At 59.8% G+C, this 14,661-nt stretch overlaps 1 protein-coding gene across 3 annotated transcripts in view; it reads right to left on the reverse strand.

The window, feature by feature from the left end:
- Positions 1 to 2,143: 2,143 nt before the first annotated feature.
- MROH2A (maestro heat like repeat family member 2A) overlaps positions 2,144 to 14,661 on the reverse strand; it is a 44,927-nt gene continuing 32,409 nt past the window's right edge. For 2 of the 3 annotated variants that reach the window (XM_053903501.1, XM_053903492.1), the window contains exons 27-42: positions 14,122 to 14,226; positions 13,313 to 13,436; positions 12,618 to 12,736; positions 11,612 to 11,764; positions 11,053 to 11,207; positions 8,928 to 9,087; positions 8,655 to 8,848; positions 8,171 to 8,308; positions 7,959 to 8,073; positions 6,508 to 6,654; positions 6,175 to 6,357; positions 5,565 to 5,720; positions 4,033 to 4,164; positions 3,284 to 3,386; positions 2,961 to 3,026; positions 2,144 to 2,369 (exon numbers count right to left, since the gene is read on the reverse strand). In XM_053903501.1, the coding sequence (XP_053759476.1) occupies positions 2,248 to 2,369; positions 2,961 to 3,026; positions 3,284 to 3,386; positions 4,033 to 4,164; positions 5,565 to 5,720; positions 6,175 to 6,357; positions 6,508 to 6,654; positions 7,959 to 8,073; positions 8,171 to 8,308; positions 8,655 to 8,848; positions 8,928 to 9,087; positions 11,053 to 11,207; positions 11,612 to 11,764; positions 12,618 to 12,736; positions 13,313 to 13,436; positions 14,122 to 14,226 (2,172 nt within the window). In that variant the 3' untranslated portion in view covers positions 2,144 to 2,247. The remainder of the gene's footprint in view (positions 2,370 to 2,960; positions 3,027 to 3,283; positions 3,387 to 4,032; positions 4,165 to 5,564; positions 5,721 to 6,174; positions 6,358 to 6,507; positions 6,655 to 7,958; positions 8,074 to 8,170; positions 8,309 to 8,654; positions 8,849 to 8,927; positions 9,088 to 11,052; positions 11,208 to 11,611; positions 11,765 to 12,617; positions 12,737 to 13,312; positions 13,437 to 14,121; positions 14,227 to 14,661) is intronic. The other variant, XM_053903503.1, reaches the window with a different exon arrangement.

Below are 14,661 nucleotides of genomic sequence, written 5' to 3' on the forward strand. Positions count from 1 at the left end.
CCATGAGATCACGACCTAAGCCGAAGTCAAGAGTTGGACGCTTAATCGACTGAGCCACCCGGGTGCCAGGGGTCTTAGCTAATTTATGGGATCCGCCAATGAAGGACCCCATAGGCTATATGTGGGGTGGTCTGTGTCTTCAACGTGCACACAGTTTAGTACTGCTCACATTCTGCAACTTGGTTTCACGAGAGGTGTTTGCACTTGACGGGAGGTGATGGGCGCAGGTGTCTCATATCTCAAGAGTTCAGGTGGCTGGTTTCCCCCCCACCCCGTCCTGCTGGATGTCTAAGGACACACGCACAGCCGTGATGCGTGCGTGCGTGGGCTCACCTGTGGCTTACGTCTAGAGGTCGTGGACAGGTGTTTTCAGCTTCCCTAATTATTGCCAAATCGCTTTCCCAAACGGTTATTTCAGTTTGCGCTCTGGCGATAGGAGAGGTCCCACCTCCCACATTATTGCCACCAGTCAGTGCCACTCGGGGGGTGTGAGACGTATCGCAGTTTGCATTTCAGGGGTCCTGGCTTTTCAAGCGACCCCTCAGGCCTCTCTTGTTAACTGGCTTTGTTTCTTACCGATGTAGGATATGTTCTGGATGCCCGTCCAATTATATGAACCAATCTCGTTTATATAAACTGCAAGTGATTTGTCATTTAACACAAATCTGTGATTTGTCATTTAACTTTATGGCATTTTATTGCCCAGAAGTTACATGTTAACAGAATCGGATAGCTTAATCCTTTATTTTTTTCTGGCCTTTGCTGTTACCTTTTAAAGAAAACCTACTCTCAGGATAAAAAATACTCTATCGGTGGGGCACTGGCTGGTACAGTCAGTGGAGCATGTGACTCTTGATCTCAGGGTTGTGAGTTCGAGCCCCACATTGGGTGTAGAGTTTACTTAAAAATAAAATCCTTTGGGGGCGCCTGGGTGGCTCAGTCGGTTAGGCGTCCGACTTCAGCTCAGGTCATGATCTCGCGGTTCGTGAGTTCAAGCCCTGCATCAGGCTCTGTGCTGACAGCTCGGAGCCTGGAGCCTGCTTCCGATTCTGTGTCTCCTCTCTCTGCTCCTCCCCCACTCACACTCTGTCTCTCTCAAAAATAAAACATTAAAAAAAAATTTTTTTTAAGAAAATATTTTTAAAAAACACTCTATTAAAAAAAAAAAAACACCACTCTATTGTCTTGCGTCTTTGCTTTCCAAATTTAGGCCTATAAGCCGTCTGGAAATGTTCTGCACAGGCATGAAGGGGATTGAAGACTGTTGTCCACACCTGTGGCCCTTTCCTCCGTGCCTGTAGTGAATGGCTTGTCTGTTCCCGCCTGTGTCTGAAAATACCCTCACTATCCCACGGGAGCCACAAAACAGTGGGGAAACCAGTGGGGTCCCGGGAAGCCTGTGGCGCAGTGACGATGATGCTTTGCGCTGTCCAGCAGCCCCCTCCCACCGAGGGGCCCGGGGTGGCGACTGCCTTTGAGAGTCCCGCCGTTACCTGCTCAGGAGGCAACCACAGACTACTCTGTTGACGGCCTAAGTGCAGGGAACCTTCCCTGCCCGCCTCCCCTGTCCCCTGCCTGTTGCTTGGACATGACCTTCATTTATTTCCCCTTCTTGCCCCTCAACCGGGTTCTGTTCCAGGCTTTGCCGGGTCCCTGCCCCAGCCTGTCCCATCCGGCCCCACGATGGGAAGAGTGAGGACAGGCCTGGTGTTGTGTCGCTTCCTGGAGACATCCCCCATCGTCCCCAGGCTGGTGGGCACTCCCCCCTCCCACCCACCCCTGCGCCACTGGGGCACTTCCACCCTCCTTCTTCGGATGTGTATCACAGTCCCCGGCAGAGATGCCTCTTTTCCCTTCAAGGGTGGGGTCCTGGGGGGCAGGGGCCAGACGGCCGCCTGCCTCCCCTCACTTCCCGGCACAGCGACTGGCAGGGGACACACCATCAGCGTGGGGGGCACAAACGTGGATTCAGACCCTCACACGATCCGGGGAAAGCGGAAGTAAAACGACCCCATTGGAAGTAAATCCTCCCTTTGCCCCACTGCCTGGGCTCGGGGACGTTGTCAGCTTCCAAGTCAGGAATCCGTACTCCAAACGGCAATGGAGGCTTATTTTCCAAGGGAAGGAAAGAAAGGGACACCGATTATTTTAGAACGATGCTTTTCGTACAAACTAAATTAAAAAGTGGCTTGCACGGCTGTGGTTCGGCACTCTGAAGAGGCAGCCTGCGCTTTGCGTTCGGACCATCTAGCAAATTCCTTCGGGAGAAGCCAAAAGCTGGTGCTGACAGCAAGTATCCAAGACTTTGAGGGTCTCCAGGGCTGCCCTCCGGACCCCAGGATCCAAGTCCAACTGCAGCTCCTGGAGAGCTGAGAGTGGGCACAAACAGGAGAGTCGGGACCCCGCTCGGCCGTGCCCTCTGCCACGGGCAGTGGAGCTGGTAGGAGGTCCCAAAGCTGCTTGTGCGGCTAGGGGCTCACACAGGCTGCAGAAGCAGAACCCTTTGTACTTGAAATCAGAAGACGGCAGGGGAGCTGCGTCTACACACACACACACACACACACACCCCATCTCAGCCTTCTGTTACTTCTCTGGGACAGAAAGATCGCCCACAGAACTCGCATGCGGTGTAGACCAGTTGAGAGATTCAGGGTGGAAACATCTCGTAGACATTCGTGATGGGGAGGCAGGCAGAAGGCCCAACGAACGAGCGAAAGGCCTCCCGGGTCAAATCGTTTTCTTCCAGAAAGCCCCCTGCAGGCTCGTCCATCTCTGTGCACCCTGATTGCACACCCCCGTCCCTCAACCCCGCCAAAACGCCAAAAACAAAAACAAAAAAAAGAAAAGAAAAGAAAAAAACAAAAAGACAACAAAGGGTGTGCTGGCTCTTCCCCAGGCGCTTTCTCTAAATTCCCCGAATGAGGTCGAGGACTCCGTAGAATTGGGTCTTCTCTACTTACAATTCCGTAGTGCCGGAAAGTCCAGTTTCTTCAGGTGATGTGCAGGCATCTGCTGCATAATAATCCCTAAAACGAGAGCCAGCGAGATGCTCATCACACAAATATTAGGCCAGTGGGAGATTCCGTTTGACCTTAGGAGGTATCTGTTTAGGATTCCGCTGAAGATGCCTAGCTGAGAATCAGGCAGGTGTGCAGCTGGGTGTGACAGGACACGTGCCGGGGGGCTTCCGCCTGAGTCTGGCCCCTCCTCGGCCACCTCCCGCTCCAGGCCTGGGTGTGGCCCTCAAGGTCCCTCCTGCATCCGGAGACACCTGCTCGCTCACCTGCCAGGTCGCACGCAGCAGTTCTGATCCTGGGCAAGTTACTATTAACGTAGGTCATCGTTTCTAGCAAGAAGCTATAGAGAACAGCAGGCTTTTTCTGAGTCTGCAAATAGACACAGGATGGACAGAGCCATGGAGGATGAGGCCTTAGAGATGGGCTGCTCACAGAGCGGGTTCCCATCTGTCTGATGCGGGAGGGTCTGCCCAGAGAGGGCAAGTGCACATCCCAGCATCGCACAGCGAATTATTAGCTGGGCAACTTAGGGACTTTCAGCCCCCTGTTACCTTCTGTCTGACCCAGAGAGGAGATCACATTGGTCTTTAGACTCTGTGGCTGTCCCATACCATAGCCACTGGCCACACGTGGCCCTTGAGCACTTGAAACGTGACTGGTCTGAATTAAGTGCCAGGTGCCTCCTGCATTTTGAAGACCGTACCCCCAAACTGGAACATACCCCGTTAATAATTGGCACATCGATTGCATGTTGACATGACAATGGTTTGGATCTATGGGGTCAGATAAAATCTATGATTGTTTGGTTTCCCCTCTTTCTCTTCTCTTAACATGGCTACTAGAAAACATGGGGGCATGCGGCTTGCGTTCTCTCTCTGTCGGACCGCGCTGGCCTTGACGCTTCACGCCCGGAAGGTGAGCACATGGTCACGGGAGAGAGGTCTATGGCAGCCGTGACCCAGAGCCCCAGGCCCCGGGCGGCCCTCCGACAGGCCCACGCCCTCAGCCTCCTCACCGGGATGGAGCACAGCATCATCTGGAAAACAGTCATCTCCTCGGCCGCACTGGTGTTACTTCGGCCCGGGCTGTTCTCCAGGGCCTTCCAGCCCCAGAAGTGCACACACTGAAACATGGTGGTCTTGCAGGCCTGGAGGGGCACAGGGCGGGGGATGGCAGGGAGGGCGCCAGGCAGACCGAGGGGGTTCCCACGGTCTAGGGGTAGGGGTGGGGATGGCAGGGCTGGCGTTCCGTCGAGAAGCCAGGGGCCAGCCCTGGGGAAGTGTACCTGCGACCGGAGCCCCGCCAGCTACGCAGCCCTCTTGTCCCTCAGTCAGCAACCTCCGTGCCCTCAGCAGCCCTGCCCAGGACCTGCCCCTCTGGGAGATTGGGGTCAGGGGCCTGGCAGGGACAGATAGGACCGGGGTGAGCTTTCTCATTCCCAGACCTTCCCTGAGCACTGCAGCAACCGGGCCCCCCGGCCTCCGGCCTCCGGCCTCCGGCAGGGTTAGTTCACGGGAGGATAGGCTAGGAGACTGGGCAGGGGAGTGTGGAGAGGGGTTGGGGTACCTATTCGCCAGGGACATGCGTGGCAACCGTGTGCCTCCCCAGCCCCCACCCCTCTTTGCCGTTCTTTCATTAAACCCTCTCGGCCGCCTTCCCAGGCGTTCCTTCCCTGAGGCTCACCCCGCGGGACAGCTGCTGATACAAGGTGAAAGAACAGCGGGAGCCACTGATGGATTTGTGAGGAGAGAGTCTCTGAGGGCTGAGAACTCATGGGCTGGGTCACCAGAGTCCCCGAGGCCGAGCAGGAGTCAGGAGTGCCCCACAGGATGCCCCTCAGCAACCCATAGGTGCCGCCAGCCCACCCCACCCCGCGTGGACACCCGCAACGCTCACCAGGGCGGGACCCCCGGGCCCCCGGAACTGGAGACTGAGGCAGTAGTGGAGCGTGAGCTGCTGAGTGCCCCACAGCTCTCGGGGAGGGGACAGAACTGCCCCTAATCTCAGCCCCCTCTCCCTGGCCCCCTGCCCCAGTCCACACAGGAAGACGTGTGGAGAGAGAAGGCAGAGGTCAGGGTCACGGGCCTGCACGGGGTGAGGGGAGGCGGTCGGACAGGCAGGAGCTGTGGGTCTCCCCTGCCCTCCCCACGCCCGAACTGGCGGAAGAACCGGGCCCCCCGAGAGGGAGGGGAAACGGGCCACTGAGGAGGGATTTAAGGCAAGTCTGGAGCGTGAGCGGGTCATAACACCCAAGGGTGATGATGGCAAGCTGTGGAATCCGCTGGAAGGAAAAGGAGGCTGGGCAGAGGGTGCCTGCAGGCCGTGACTGGGGGAGAAGACCGCCGGGCCGTGTTCCCCACAGCGCCGAGATGCCTCAGTAGGCCGGTTGGCGGGTCAGCCGCCGGACCCCCTCCCCAGCCCCGCGTGAGGAACGGGGCCCACCAAGAGGGACGTGGGCAGAGGCTGAGCCCGCAGACCCGCCTACGTTCTCCTTCGGGGACCAGAGGTCCCCACACTCTGGGCCACAAAGAGGAGGGCGCGTCTCACCTGGGCTGCCTCGGAGCAGGGGTCCCGGCAGTGCAGCATGAGGGGAATCCAGGCTTTTTTCACTTCCTCCTTGAAGAAGTGTTTCTTAGAGATCCTGACCAGCTTTGCCAGCTTCCCAAACAGGACGAAGGCTTTTAAACGCAGCAGCTCACTCTCCTGTGGTCGACATGTACAGACGAGTCCTGAAATTCAGGACACAAGAAGCCCAACGAAACCCCAGCCACCTGCCTCTCCGTGGACCCTTTGGGCTGCCTCGGCCCCCGCAAAGGCTTCTGGATCATTCCCTCAGGATGGAGGCCCTCCGCCCGCCACCACCCAGGTGCCCAGAGAGCTTCTGCAGGCTGCGAGGCATTAGGAGGAGAGGCTCACACCCTACACGCAGGGGAGGGGTCCCACGAGTCCTAGAACAAGAGGTTTTGTTTTCCTTTTGTGGGACCCCAGGATCGGCTAACAGATGCATGGGCACCAAGTCAGACCTGAGGCCCCTCCTGTCCCAGAGCACGTCTTTTGTCCTTTCTTACGGGGATAAGAGGTGCTCGCCCGTGTGTGTGGGCACGTGGGAAGCCCCCAGCGAGGGCCGGGACCGAGTAAGGCCACGATCTAGACTCACGTTGTCGAAGAAGGCCCTGCACCGCTCGGAGATGATGCCGAACGAGGACCCCACGTCGCCCTCCCGGAGCTCAGCCAGGATCTTGGCCAGGGCCTCCATGCCCTCGGAGGTCACGCTGGTGACCACGGGCTCCCGCAGGGAGCCCAGGAACTTCTCCAGTAACAGCTTCCGGTACTGCCTCACCTGGGGTGCGGGTGGGGGAGGGGGCCACGGGGAGCTTCAGTCCCCACCTGGTTCACCTCCCCCATCGGCCAGAACATGCCAGCCCCGGGCCCTCAGCCCCCCCCCAGGCCCTGCACCCTGGGCCCCTGAGCTCAGAGTCGGGCGCAGGACCTTCTTGGGGGCACCCAGGGCCATGTTGCCCAGGGCACGCAGGGAGAGCACCCTCAAGGCCTCGTCCTCCTGGTCCACGCCCTTCTCCAGCATCAACACCGTGGGCTTCAGCAGCTTCTCCTGGTACAGAACTGGGTCGCCCATGAACTAGAAGAGAGAACTTTCTACAGTCACCGCCCATATAGGCCCCTTTCTCAGCCTCGGGATGGGACGTGTGATTAGACCCAGTGCACAGAATGGTCTCTGCGAAGAGGAGAGGATTCGGAGCCCCAGCTCCCCCGGACCAGCTCTGGGCTCCTCCGCCGGCCGGCTGGGGCCCCCGGCAAGTCACTTAACTCCTCTGAGCCTCCGTGGCCTCGCCTGTAAGAAGGGGCTGACACCAGTACCTGCCTCACAGGATGGTCGGGAGGCTTCATGGAGAAATACACGGGAAAAACCTCGTACGTTGTGACCTTACGTTCATTCAGTTACCCTGACAAAGCAGCCACCGTGTCCAAGAGCCGTGCCTGCTGGGCCTGGACAGGAGTGCACGAGGAGCGTGAACTTCACTCATCCGGGACTCCGAGAGTCACAAGGGGCCCAGCGCTCAAAATGCCAGGACTCCGGCCAACGGGGACCCCTCTGACGTGTGTGTGCACACGCACACGTACGCACACATGAATGTGTTTTCGATAAACCTAAAGGGGCGCCTGGGTGGTTTAGTCGGTTTAGCGTCCAACTGCGGCTCAGGTCATGATCTCAGGGTTCGTGAGGTCAAGCCCCACGTCGGGCTCCGTGCTGACGGCTCGGAGCCCGGAGCCTGCTTCGGGTTCTGTGTCTCCCTCTCGCTCTGCCCCTCCCCCACCTCTCAAAAATAAACACTAAAAAATTTTTTAAAAATAAACCTAAAGAAAACGAAACACCGAATTGGTGACTCCAAAATGGGAAATGTGCTATCCAGCCTTTTACAGAAAAAGGTTGCCAGTGCTGCCCTAGGTGATGTTGGGCTCCTAAAAGCATGTTGGGCATCATGCAGCCAACACAATTTCTCCTAAAAGTTTTCTGGCCAATTCCCTCAGGCCCCCGAAAGTGCCCCAACTGCACAGAAGGGGAACTGGGCCCCAGCGGCCATCCCACCCTTCCCCGGTCTTCCTGCCTGGCAAAGCCCCGCTGACCCCTCGAGACCTTCCTGCGAGGCCTCCCCCAGCACCATCGACCCTGGCGAGAGCCGAGGTGCCCTCATCCGGGCCCCTGGGTGTTGCCGGCGCTCAGCACAGCACGCCTCACTTAGATGCGCACCCCGGACCGTGTGACGAACCGGTGAACGAACACATCCCCTGCGGGGTGGGGCAGTCTCCGCCCCCTGACTCAGATGCCCCTCAGAGCCTGGGCTCTTGCCCCAGAGAGGAGCTGGGGGGGCACCCCCCAGCCCCCACCCCAGCCCACCCAGCCCTCCGCGCCCTGAGCCTCACTTCCACGCAGACCGCCGTGCTGCTGATGCGACAGCTGAGGACATCCGAGTCCATGCCCCTGAGCACCAGCTCTGACAGCCGCTGCCTGTAGCCCTCCATGTTCCGCATGCAGAACCTGCAGGGGGGACAGGGCCAGGGGGCCGGGAGGGCTGCTCGGCCGCTGCCCTGTGGAGCTGGTCCCACTGCCCGGCACGGGGAGCCCGGATGCCCACCTGGCCAGCAGGCCCGCGCCCTGCAGGAACGTGGAGCTAGTCTCCAGGAGGCTCCACACGCCCTGCTCCTCTAGCGTGCGGACCAGCTGCTCGCTGCTGAGTCTTCTGAACAGAAGCTGCATGGACTTGATCGTGATCCTGGAGGAAGGCGGGGTTACGTCTCGACAAAGCTTCCCCCGGGCGCCCCCAGGCACTGAACCCGGCTCAGAGAAGAGGGCGTCCCCCTGTCCGCCGGGCCGAGCTCAAGGGGCTAAGGGCGATCACGTGGCAGAGTGGGTCCTCGAACAGCGAAAACCACACCGTGCCGGACTCGTGTGAGGGAGGGTTGTGGGATCTGCTTCCGGAAGCTTCTCCCCATCAGGAGAGGACAACGAGGCCTCTTGGTGGAGGTGACTCTTGGGATCCGTGACTTCCCAGAGGCGGCGTCCAGCTCGGGCCCACGGCTTTGCCCGCCATACCCACCCACCCCCGCCCTCGAGAGCACCTCTGCAGATTGATCTCCTCGGGCAGGGTCCCCATGTGGACGAGTCTCCACGTCTTGAGGACGGGCGACACAGCCTCTGGCCCCTGGCTGCCGCTGAGCTGCAGCAGGAGGGTGTAGATGAGGTCGGGGAAGAGGTCCAGGACCCTGTCGTCCATATCCATCTTCTGGATGAGGAGGTGAATGGTGCACAGGGTCTGCAGAGACAAGGGCTGAGGCGTCAGGGCTCCTACTCTGAGCCCCCACGGAGCCCCGGGTCCCGCCCCTGTGACTCACCATCAGAGGGTCCACCGCGGCCAGGCGCCAGATGTCAGCTTTGGAGGTGGCATTGGCCCTGGGGGTGAACCTCGCCTGCAGCCGGCCCATCAGCCCATGGAGCATCGTTCGGGCAAAGGGCACGTTCTCGGCCACGGCCAGCCACACCTCCGTCAGGTGGCTAACCAAAGACAAGAGACGAGGACTGTGGGTCTCCCGCCTCGTACCCTGGCAGCTAAGAGCCCCTTTGGACCCTCAGGCGAGCCCCTGAGTAGGGGTTAGACTCCGGAGGCTGAACATCAGGGAGGTGGAGTGAGCTGCCTAAAGGTTGCATAACTAGAACCCAGGTCCGTGACTCCACACGCTGCTATCTTTCTCTGCCACGCCCTCCCCCTCGCCCCGGGAAACTGCGGCCCCACCACTAGGTGACCTTAGAGGCACCTGCCAGGCCTCCTCTCCGATGATTTTATAGGTACGTCCAGCAACAGCTGCCAAGGACCCAATCTGTCGGGTCCTAAGCAGCTTGCAGATAGCACGGTGCGTCCTGCTCCCAACACGCCTTTGAGGACGATGTTTTCATCTCTGTAGCACACAGAAGGGGGCAGGAGGCCTGCAGAGGCCAAGTAGCCTGCCAGACTGCATTTGAAGCAGCTCCCGGCCCCCCAAGCCCAAGCCTGTGGCTCTGCCGAGAAGGGAAGGTCCCCAGGATAGTGTTAACGGGTCAGGTGTGCACAGGTTCAGGGGAGCGAGGGCCTGGGGGGGCTCTAAAAGGGCTAAAGCGGCAAGTCCGCCAAGATCCAACGGAACGAGGAGAGGCGGACACGGCCCGTGTGAATCCACAAAGCCAATCACACGCGTGCGGGAGGTGGACTTGGGAGGGCACACGACCCGGTGCCCGGTGGCGGGAACAGAACGGAGGCGTGGGCACGTGGGCTCATCAGCAACCACTTCTCATAAAGGAGACATCGGGGTGTAAGGAGACAAGAAAGCAGGACCTCAGCCTGCGACGGCAAGAAACAACCGCGTGAGCCTGAGGGACGACCTGGGTTCCGGAAAATCTCAGCCTGGCCGCCACCCCGTGAGACCCTGAACACAGTCCCCAGCTCTGCCATCCCCAGATTCTTGACCGTGGAAACTGAGATAATAACAGGGGTTGTTCTGAGCTTCCAAGGTGGGGACAGTTTGTTACACAGCAATAGCTCACCAGTATAGTGAAAGCCAGCGTGACCCGGGCCGCCGAGATCGCCAGCCCGACGGAGGCCACACAGGGGCCTGCACTGCACGCCCCCCGCACTCGGCACTGCTCCGAAAGCCACAGCCCCCATCAAATCAAGCAATCCGCACTGCCCTCCGCCCACAGCACAACCAGGCCTGCCTTTCGCCCGGGCCAGCCCTTGAGGTTCTGGATCTGAGGCCTCTCTGTTCATGTGACAGCTTGCTGGGTGACACCTGTCCCCTCTCCCTCCACCAACGGTCTCCAGGCCTGTCTTTGCTCTGTAGCCTTGGCTGCTCTGGGGGCAGCGCCCACCCCTTTCTGGGTTGTGCCCAGGGAACCCCGGTACCATCGCAAACACACGCCCCCGGTCGGGTGAGACGCTGCCAGCTGCCTGTGTGACACAGTGACAGAGACACGGGGACTCAGCAGTCCATGAGGATAACACCGGGAAGCAGGGGGTCACGAGGCCACCTGAGGGGCATGAGGTCCTGCCGGGTCATCCGTTGGGCACCTGGACATCCCCTCTCAGGGCAGCACTTGGAAGGACAGAGGGACAGGGTGGAGCTCCTCTGAGGCCCGCCTGGGCCTTGGTGGCCACGTCCTCAGGTGTGTCCTAGAGCGGCCCAAACTCAGAGGGCGCCCAGAGTTCTGTTCTCCACAGAGAAGGAAAGGGCTGCCGTGGGCAGGGTCCAGAGGGGACGCCTGAGAAACTGCGGGGTCTGGACTCCAGCTCCGTAGGACAGACCTGTAACCCTGGGGCCCTAAGTCCATGGTCCTCAGAGGCCACGCCTCCCGCAGGAGGGGCAGGGAGAGCGTCTGACCCAGCCCAGGGTCAGACATGGCACCACTCAAGGCCCCGTCCTGAGATACGTCGGTGGTGGCGAGGCGGGCATGGCCCGGGGGCTGTGGCTCCCTGTCCGGGGCGCCCACCTCTCCATGGGCAGGGGCTGCCTCAGGAGCGATGTGAGGACCGTCTCCTGGTGGTAGTGCGCCAGCAGGAGGATGCCCTCGATGAGGAGACGCCGCACTTCCGGGTGGTCCACCACGGGCAGGTGGACCAAGATGGCACCCAGGATCTCAGCCACCTGGGGAGGGGCGGGGCATCACCGGCACATCCTGGGCCCCCCCGGCGTCTGCCCTCCCCCACCGCACACCCCTCCTCCAGGGACTCTCGCCCAACTGGACAGCGGGCTGGTCAAACCACCAGCTCATCTTTTGGTCTCTTCCTGGAATTTATCGTGTCTTCTATGTAGGGGTCAGTATGCTCGGGGAGAAAGAGCCACGGGCGTCTGGCCCACTGGCCCCTTATTAACCGGGCTACCTTCAGCATGTCTCTTTCTCATTCTAGAACTCTACTGTCTCCTCCTCTTTACAACCAAGGGTTTGGGGAGGCCTTCTCAGAGAGTGCGGCCGGGCCCTTACGTGTCCCTCTAGCCTAGGCGCCCCGGGCAGCCCCAGGCCTCAGGTGGCCCAGCCACAGCTCCGCTACCTTGTCCTCTAGCTCCTTGGTCCGCCTCTGGAGGAAGGTGCCTATCCAGGTGACGGAGGCCTTGTCATGCCACAGGTCCATGGCCCCGATGTTCTCACAAAGCTTCTGGATGAGCGAGACCACCTCGTCACAGTTAAAGTGCATGCAAACCACCTAGGACCAGAGCACAGCCCTCCTGGGGTTCAACAACCAAGTTTCAGGCCAACGTCCTGCCCCCACTTGTCATCGCCGACACCCCCCTCTTCCCCCCCCCCGACACCGCAGCCCCAGCCCAGGCCCCGGCCATCTCTCAAAACATCGCCAGGGCCTCCTACCCGTCTCCCTGCCCGGCATCTCACCGGCCCCCTCACCAGCCCGCTCGGGATGTTACTCCCCCACCTCAAAGATTCACAGCTCAGCCCAGCTTTCACAGGCTTCTTCTGGCAGGTTCCCCAACCTCTCCCACACCTCACCTAGCCGACGCCGCCCACCCCACCCGAACTCTGCTCAGGAAGCTTCACCCGAATGTTGCCCATGTTTCCTTCCCTCAAGCTGTGCACTGAGCCCTGGCGCCCCGTGACTTCATCCTGCCTCCCCCCACAGGCCCCCTGCTCCAGAAAGCCACCTCGGCCCCCTGAGGTGGAAGTGACCCCGCCCCTCTGCAGCTCTGAGAGTTTGGGGGTCTAGTGTGCCCATGGGCCAACACCGCTGTGCGGGATCCCGAGTTTAATTCTTCCTGGGGCCCCTCCACCCTCAGTGCAGCACATCATAGGCATGGAGACGAGGTAGGTGGGGACTGTGGGACTGTTAAGTACCTATCACGTGCCAGGCATCACAGCGGGGAACTTACATATCGCACACCGTTTAGATACAGAGGGCGTGGGTTGGACCAAAAGCCATGGGGACTGTGATCCCCCGGAGGAGGATGAAGCCTGTGTGGCCAGGCTGAGCAAGGTCCCAGGCCTCAGACATGGTCCGGGCACTGGAGTCCAGCCCAGGAGCCCACACGACCCTCCCAGCGTGTCACCTTGGCGATTCTGGAAGATGCACTGAAAATCTCCTCCATGTCCAAGCCCTGGAGATCCTCCTTACATTTTGCAAGCTTCAGTTCCTCGGAAGGGCCCCACAAAGAGCAGGTCTGGCTTGCTGCCGGGAACACAATTTTAGACACGATCGGAAGGACAAAGGACCCACCCACAGGCCACGTCAAAATGGCTTCCTGCCCTGGCCCATGGGGTTGGGGTTAGGGGCTCCCTGGCTCTGAGGGCCTGGACCACCGTCCGGCATCTGAACATCCCATCTCTTCTTGCCTTTGCTTTCATTGCCCTGTCTCCCCACACCGCCTCTGCACACAGCTCAAATGCCTGCTTTCTGGGAGGCCACCAGCTAGTGAGCCAGAGGCAGAGTCTTCCCCTCTGAAGGTCACCACCCCGCATGTGCCCCTGAGGTCATGTCTGGCCGCTTCTGCTGTGTCCTTGGTATCTTTGAGCTGTCGTTTTCCCAGTGAGGCCCCTTAATACCCAGGACATGCCCTCGGTGAGTTGTGCCAAACCAGGGAGCCTCTCCCTCCAGAAACTTCCATGGCCTCTCAGCAAGCTCTGCATCCCCTCCATTACCTCTGCTGGTCACCCTTGTTTGTCTATACAGAGAGGCCATGCTCCCCTAGGATAGCCCCACAGCTGACACCCCTCCCAGCCTCGATGTCCTCATGTCTCCATATACCATGAAGATCCAGCAGGCTGGACAGGACATCCATCGAGGCCATGCGGGTTCTTGTGTGTGAGTCACAGGTGCGAGGGGCAACGAGTCCAACCAGCGTGCCAAACTGCCCCAGCTTCAGGGGGATCTGAGGGACAGGAGACCTCAAGGCTCACACCCTCTGTCCATCCATGCACACCAGGGGCTCCCCAGGGGCGGCATAACAGGCAACCAGAGAGGGTGAGCCCTGCTCGAAGGTACCCCAGCGGGGCCCCTGGAGGCAGAGCAGCCAGGATGTGAGGGTTCTGGCTCAGGACCTGCCCCTCCGGCTGCAGGCCCAGGCTCTATATCAGGGCACTTGCCTTGTTCCTGTAACTGAAACCTGGGTTCAAATGTGAACTCCCCCCCCCCCCCCCCCGCCCCACCAACCTAGCTGTGTGGCCTGGGCAGGCTGCTTAGCCTGGTGCCCTCGTGTTCCTCGTCTAATGGAGCCTCCCGTTTCAGGGGATGTTGTGAGAATTATGTCAGAAAATCCAAGCGATGCCTTCTGCACAGCGTGTGGCCTCAAACCTAGCATGAGGGTAGGCCCCGGCCTTGCTTTCGCAAGTTCGAGCCCGGCGTCAGGCTCCATGCTGACAGTGCAGAGCCTGCTTGGGATTCTCCCTCTCCCTCTCTCTCTCTCTCTCTCTGCCCCTCCTGCACTCTCTCTGTCTCTCTCAAAATAAATAAATAAACTTAAAAAATGAAGTGTTCCCTCTCCTCAGGGATCGAGACGGGAACTTTGCTGTGGGTGCCAGAGCAGCAGGCTGGGGGATCAGTGCCCCGGGACTCACGCAGACACCGACGCTCTGCACGTGGATCTGCAGGAGATGGAGATGGAGGTTCATGGCCTTCTCCCGCTCCCCTTCTCTCTCCGACAAGATCCACTTTTCCAGGAGCTGTGGGTAGAGCCCAGAACACAGAAGGGGACATTAAAATCCCAAGGCCAGCCTTTCCCAGCTGGCTATTGCCCGCCTCGTCTCTCCCACTCAAGACTCTGACTTCCAGAGGTGTTGGGCGGTTCTGGATACTTCTGCCTCTCCTTCCGGGCACCCCTGCAAGGGAGATGCGGCCGTGGACAGAGAGTCCACAGTCCCCAGGTATCCTCACCAAGATGGCGCCCGGCTGATGTGTTCGGCCTCGTTCCAAATGTTTGCCTGCAGGTGAAGGAGGCGGGATCGTCGCCCACCTTGCACCCCAGGGACTTAATGTTCACACATGCAGTAGCAGTGGCAGTGCATGAGGCCAAACTACTACAACTCGGAGGAGAAATACGTCGATGGTGAGATTCAGAGACCTCAGTACCTCTTTCCTAGAAACTGAGGAACAAGAAG

The sequence above is a fragment of the Panthera pardus genome, unplaced genomic scaffold (assembly GCF_024362965.1).
Source record: "Panthera pardus isolate Hobbes unplaced genomic scaffold, ASM2436296v1 HiC_scaffold_10, whole genome shotgun sequence".
Lineage (NCBI taxonomy): Eukaryota > Metazoa > Chordata > Mammalia > Carnivora > Felidae > Panthera > Panthera pardus.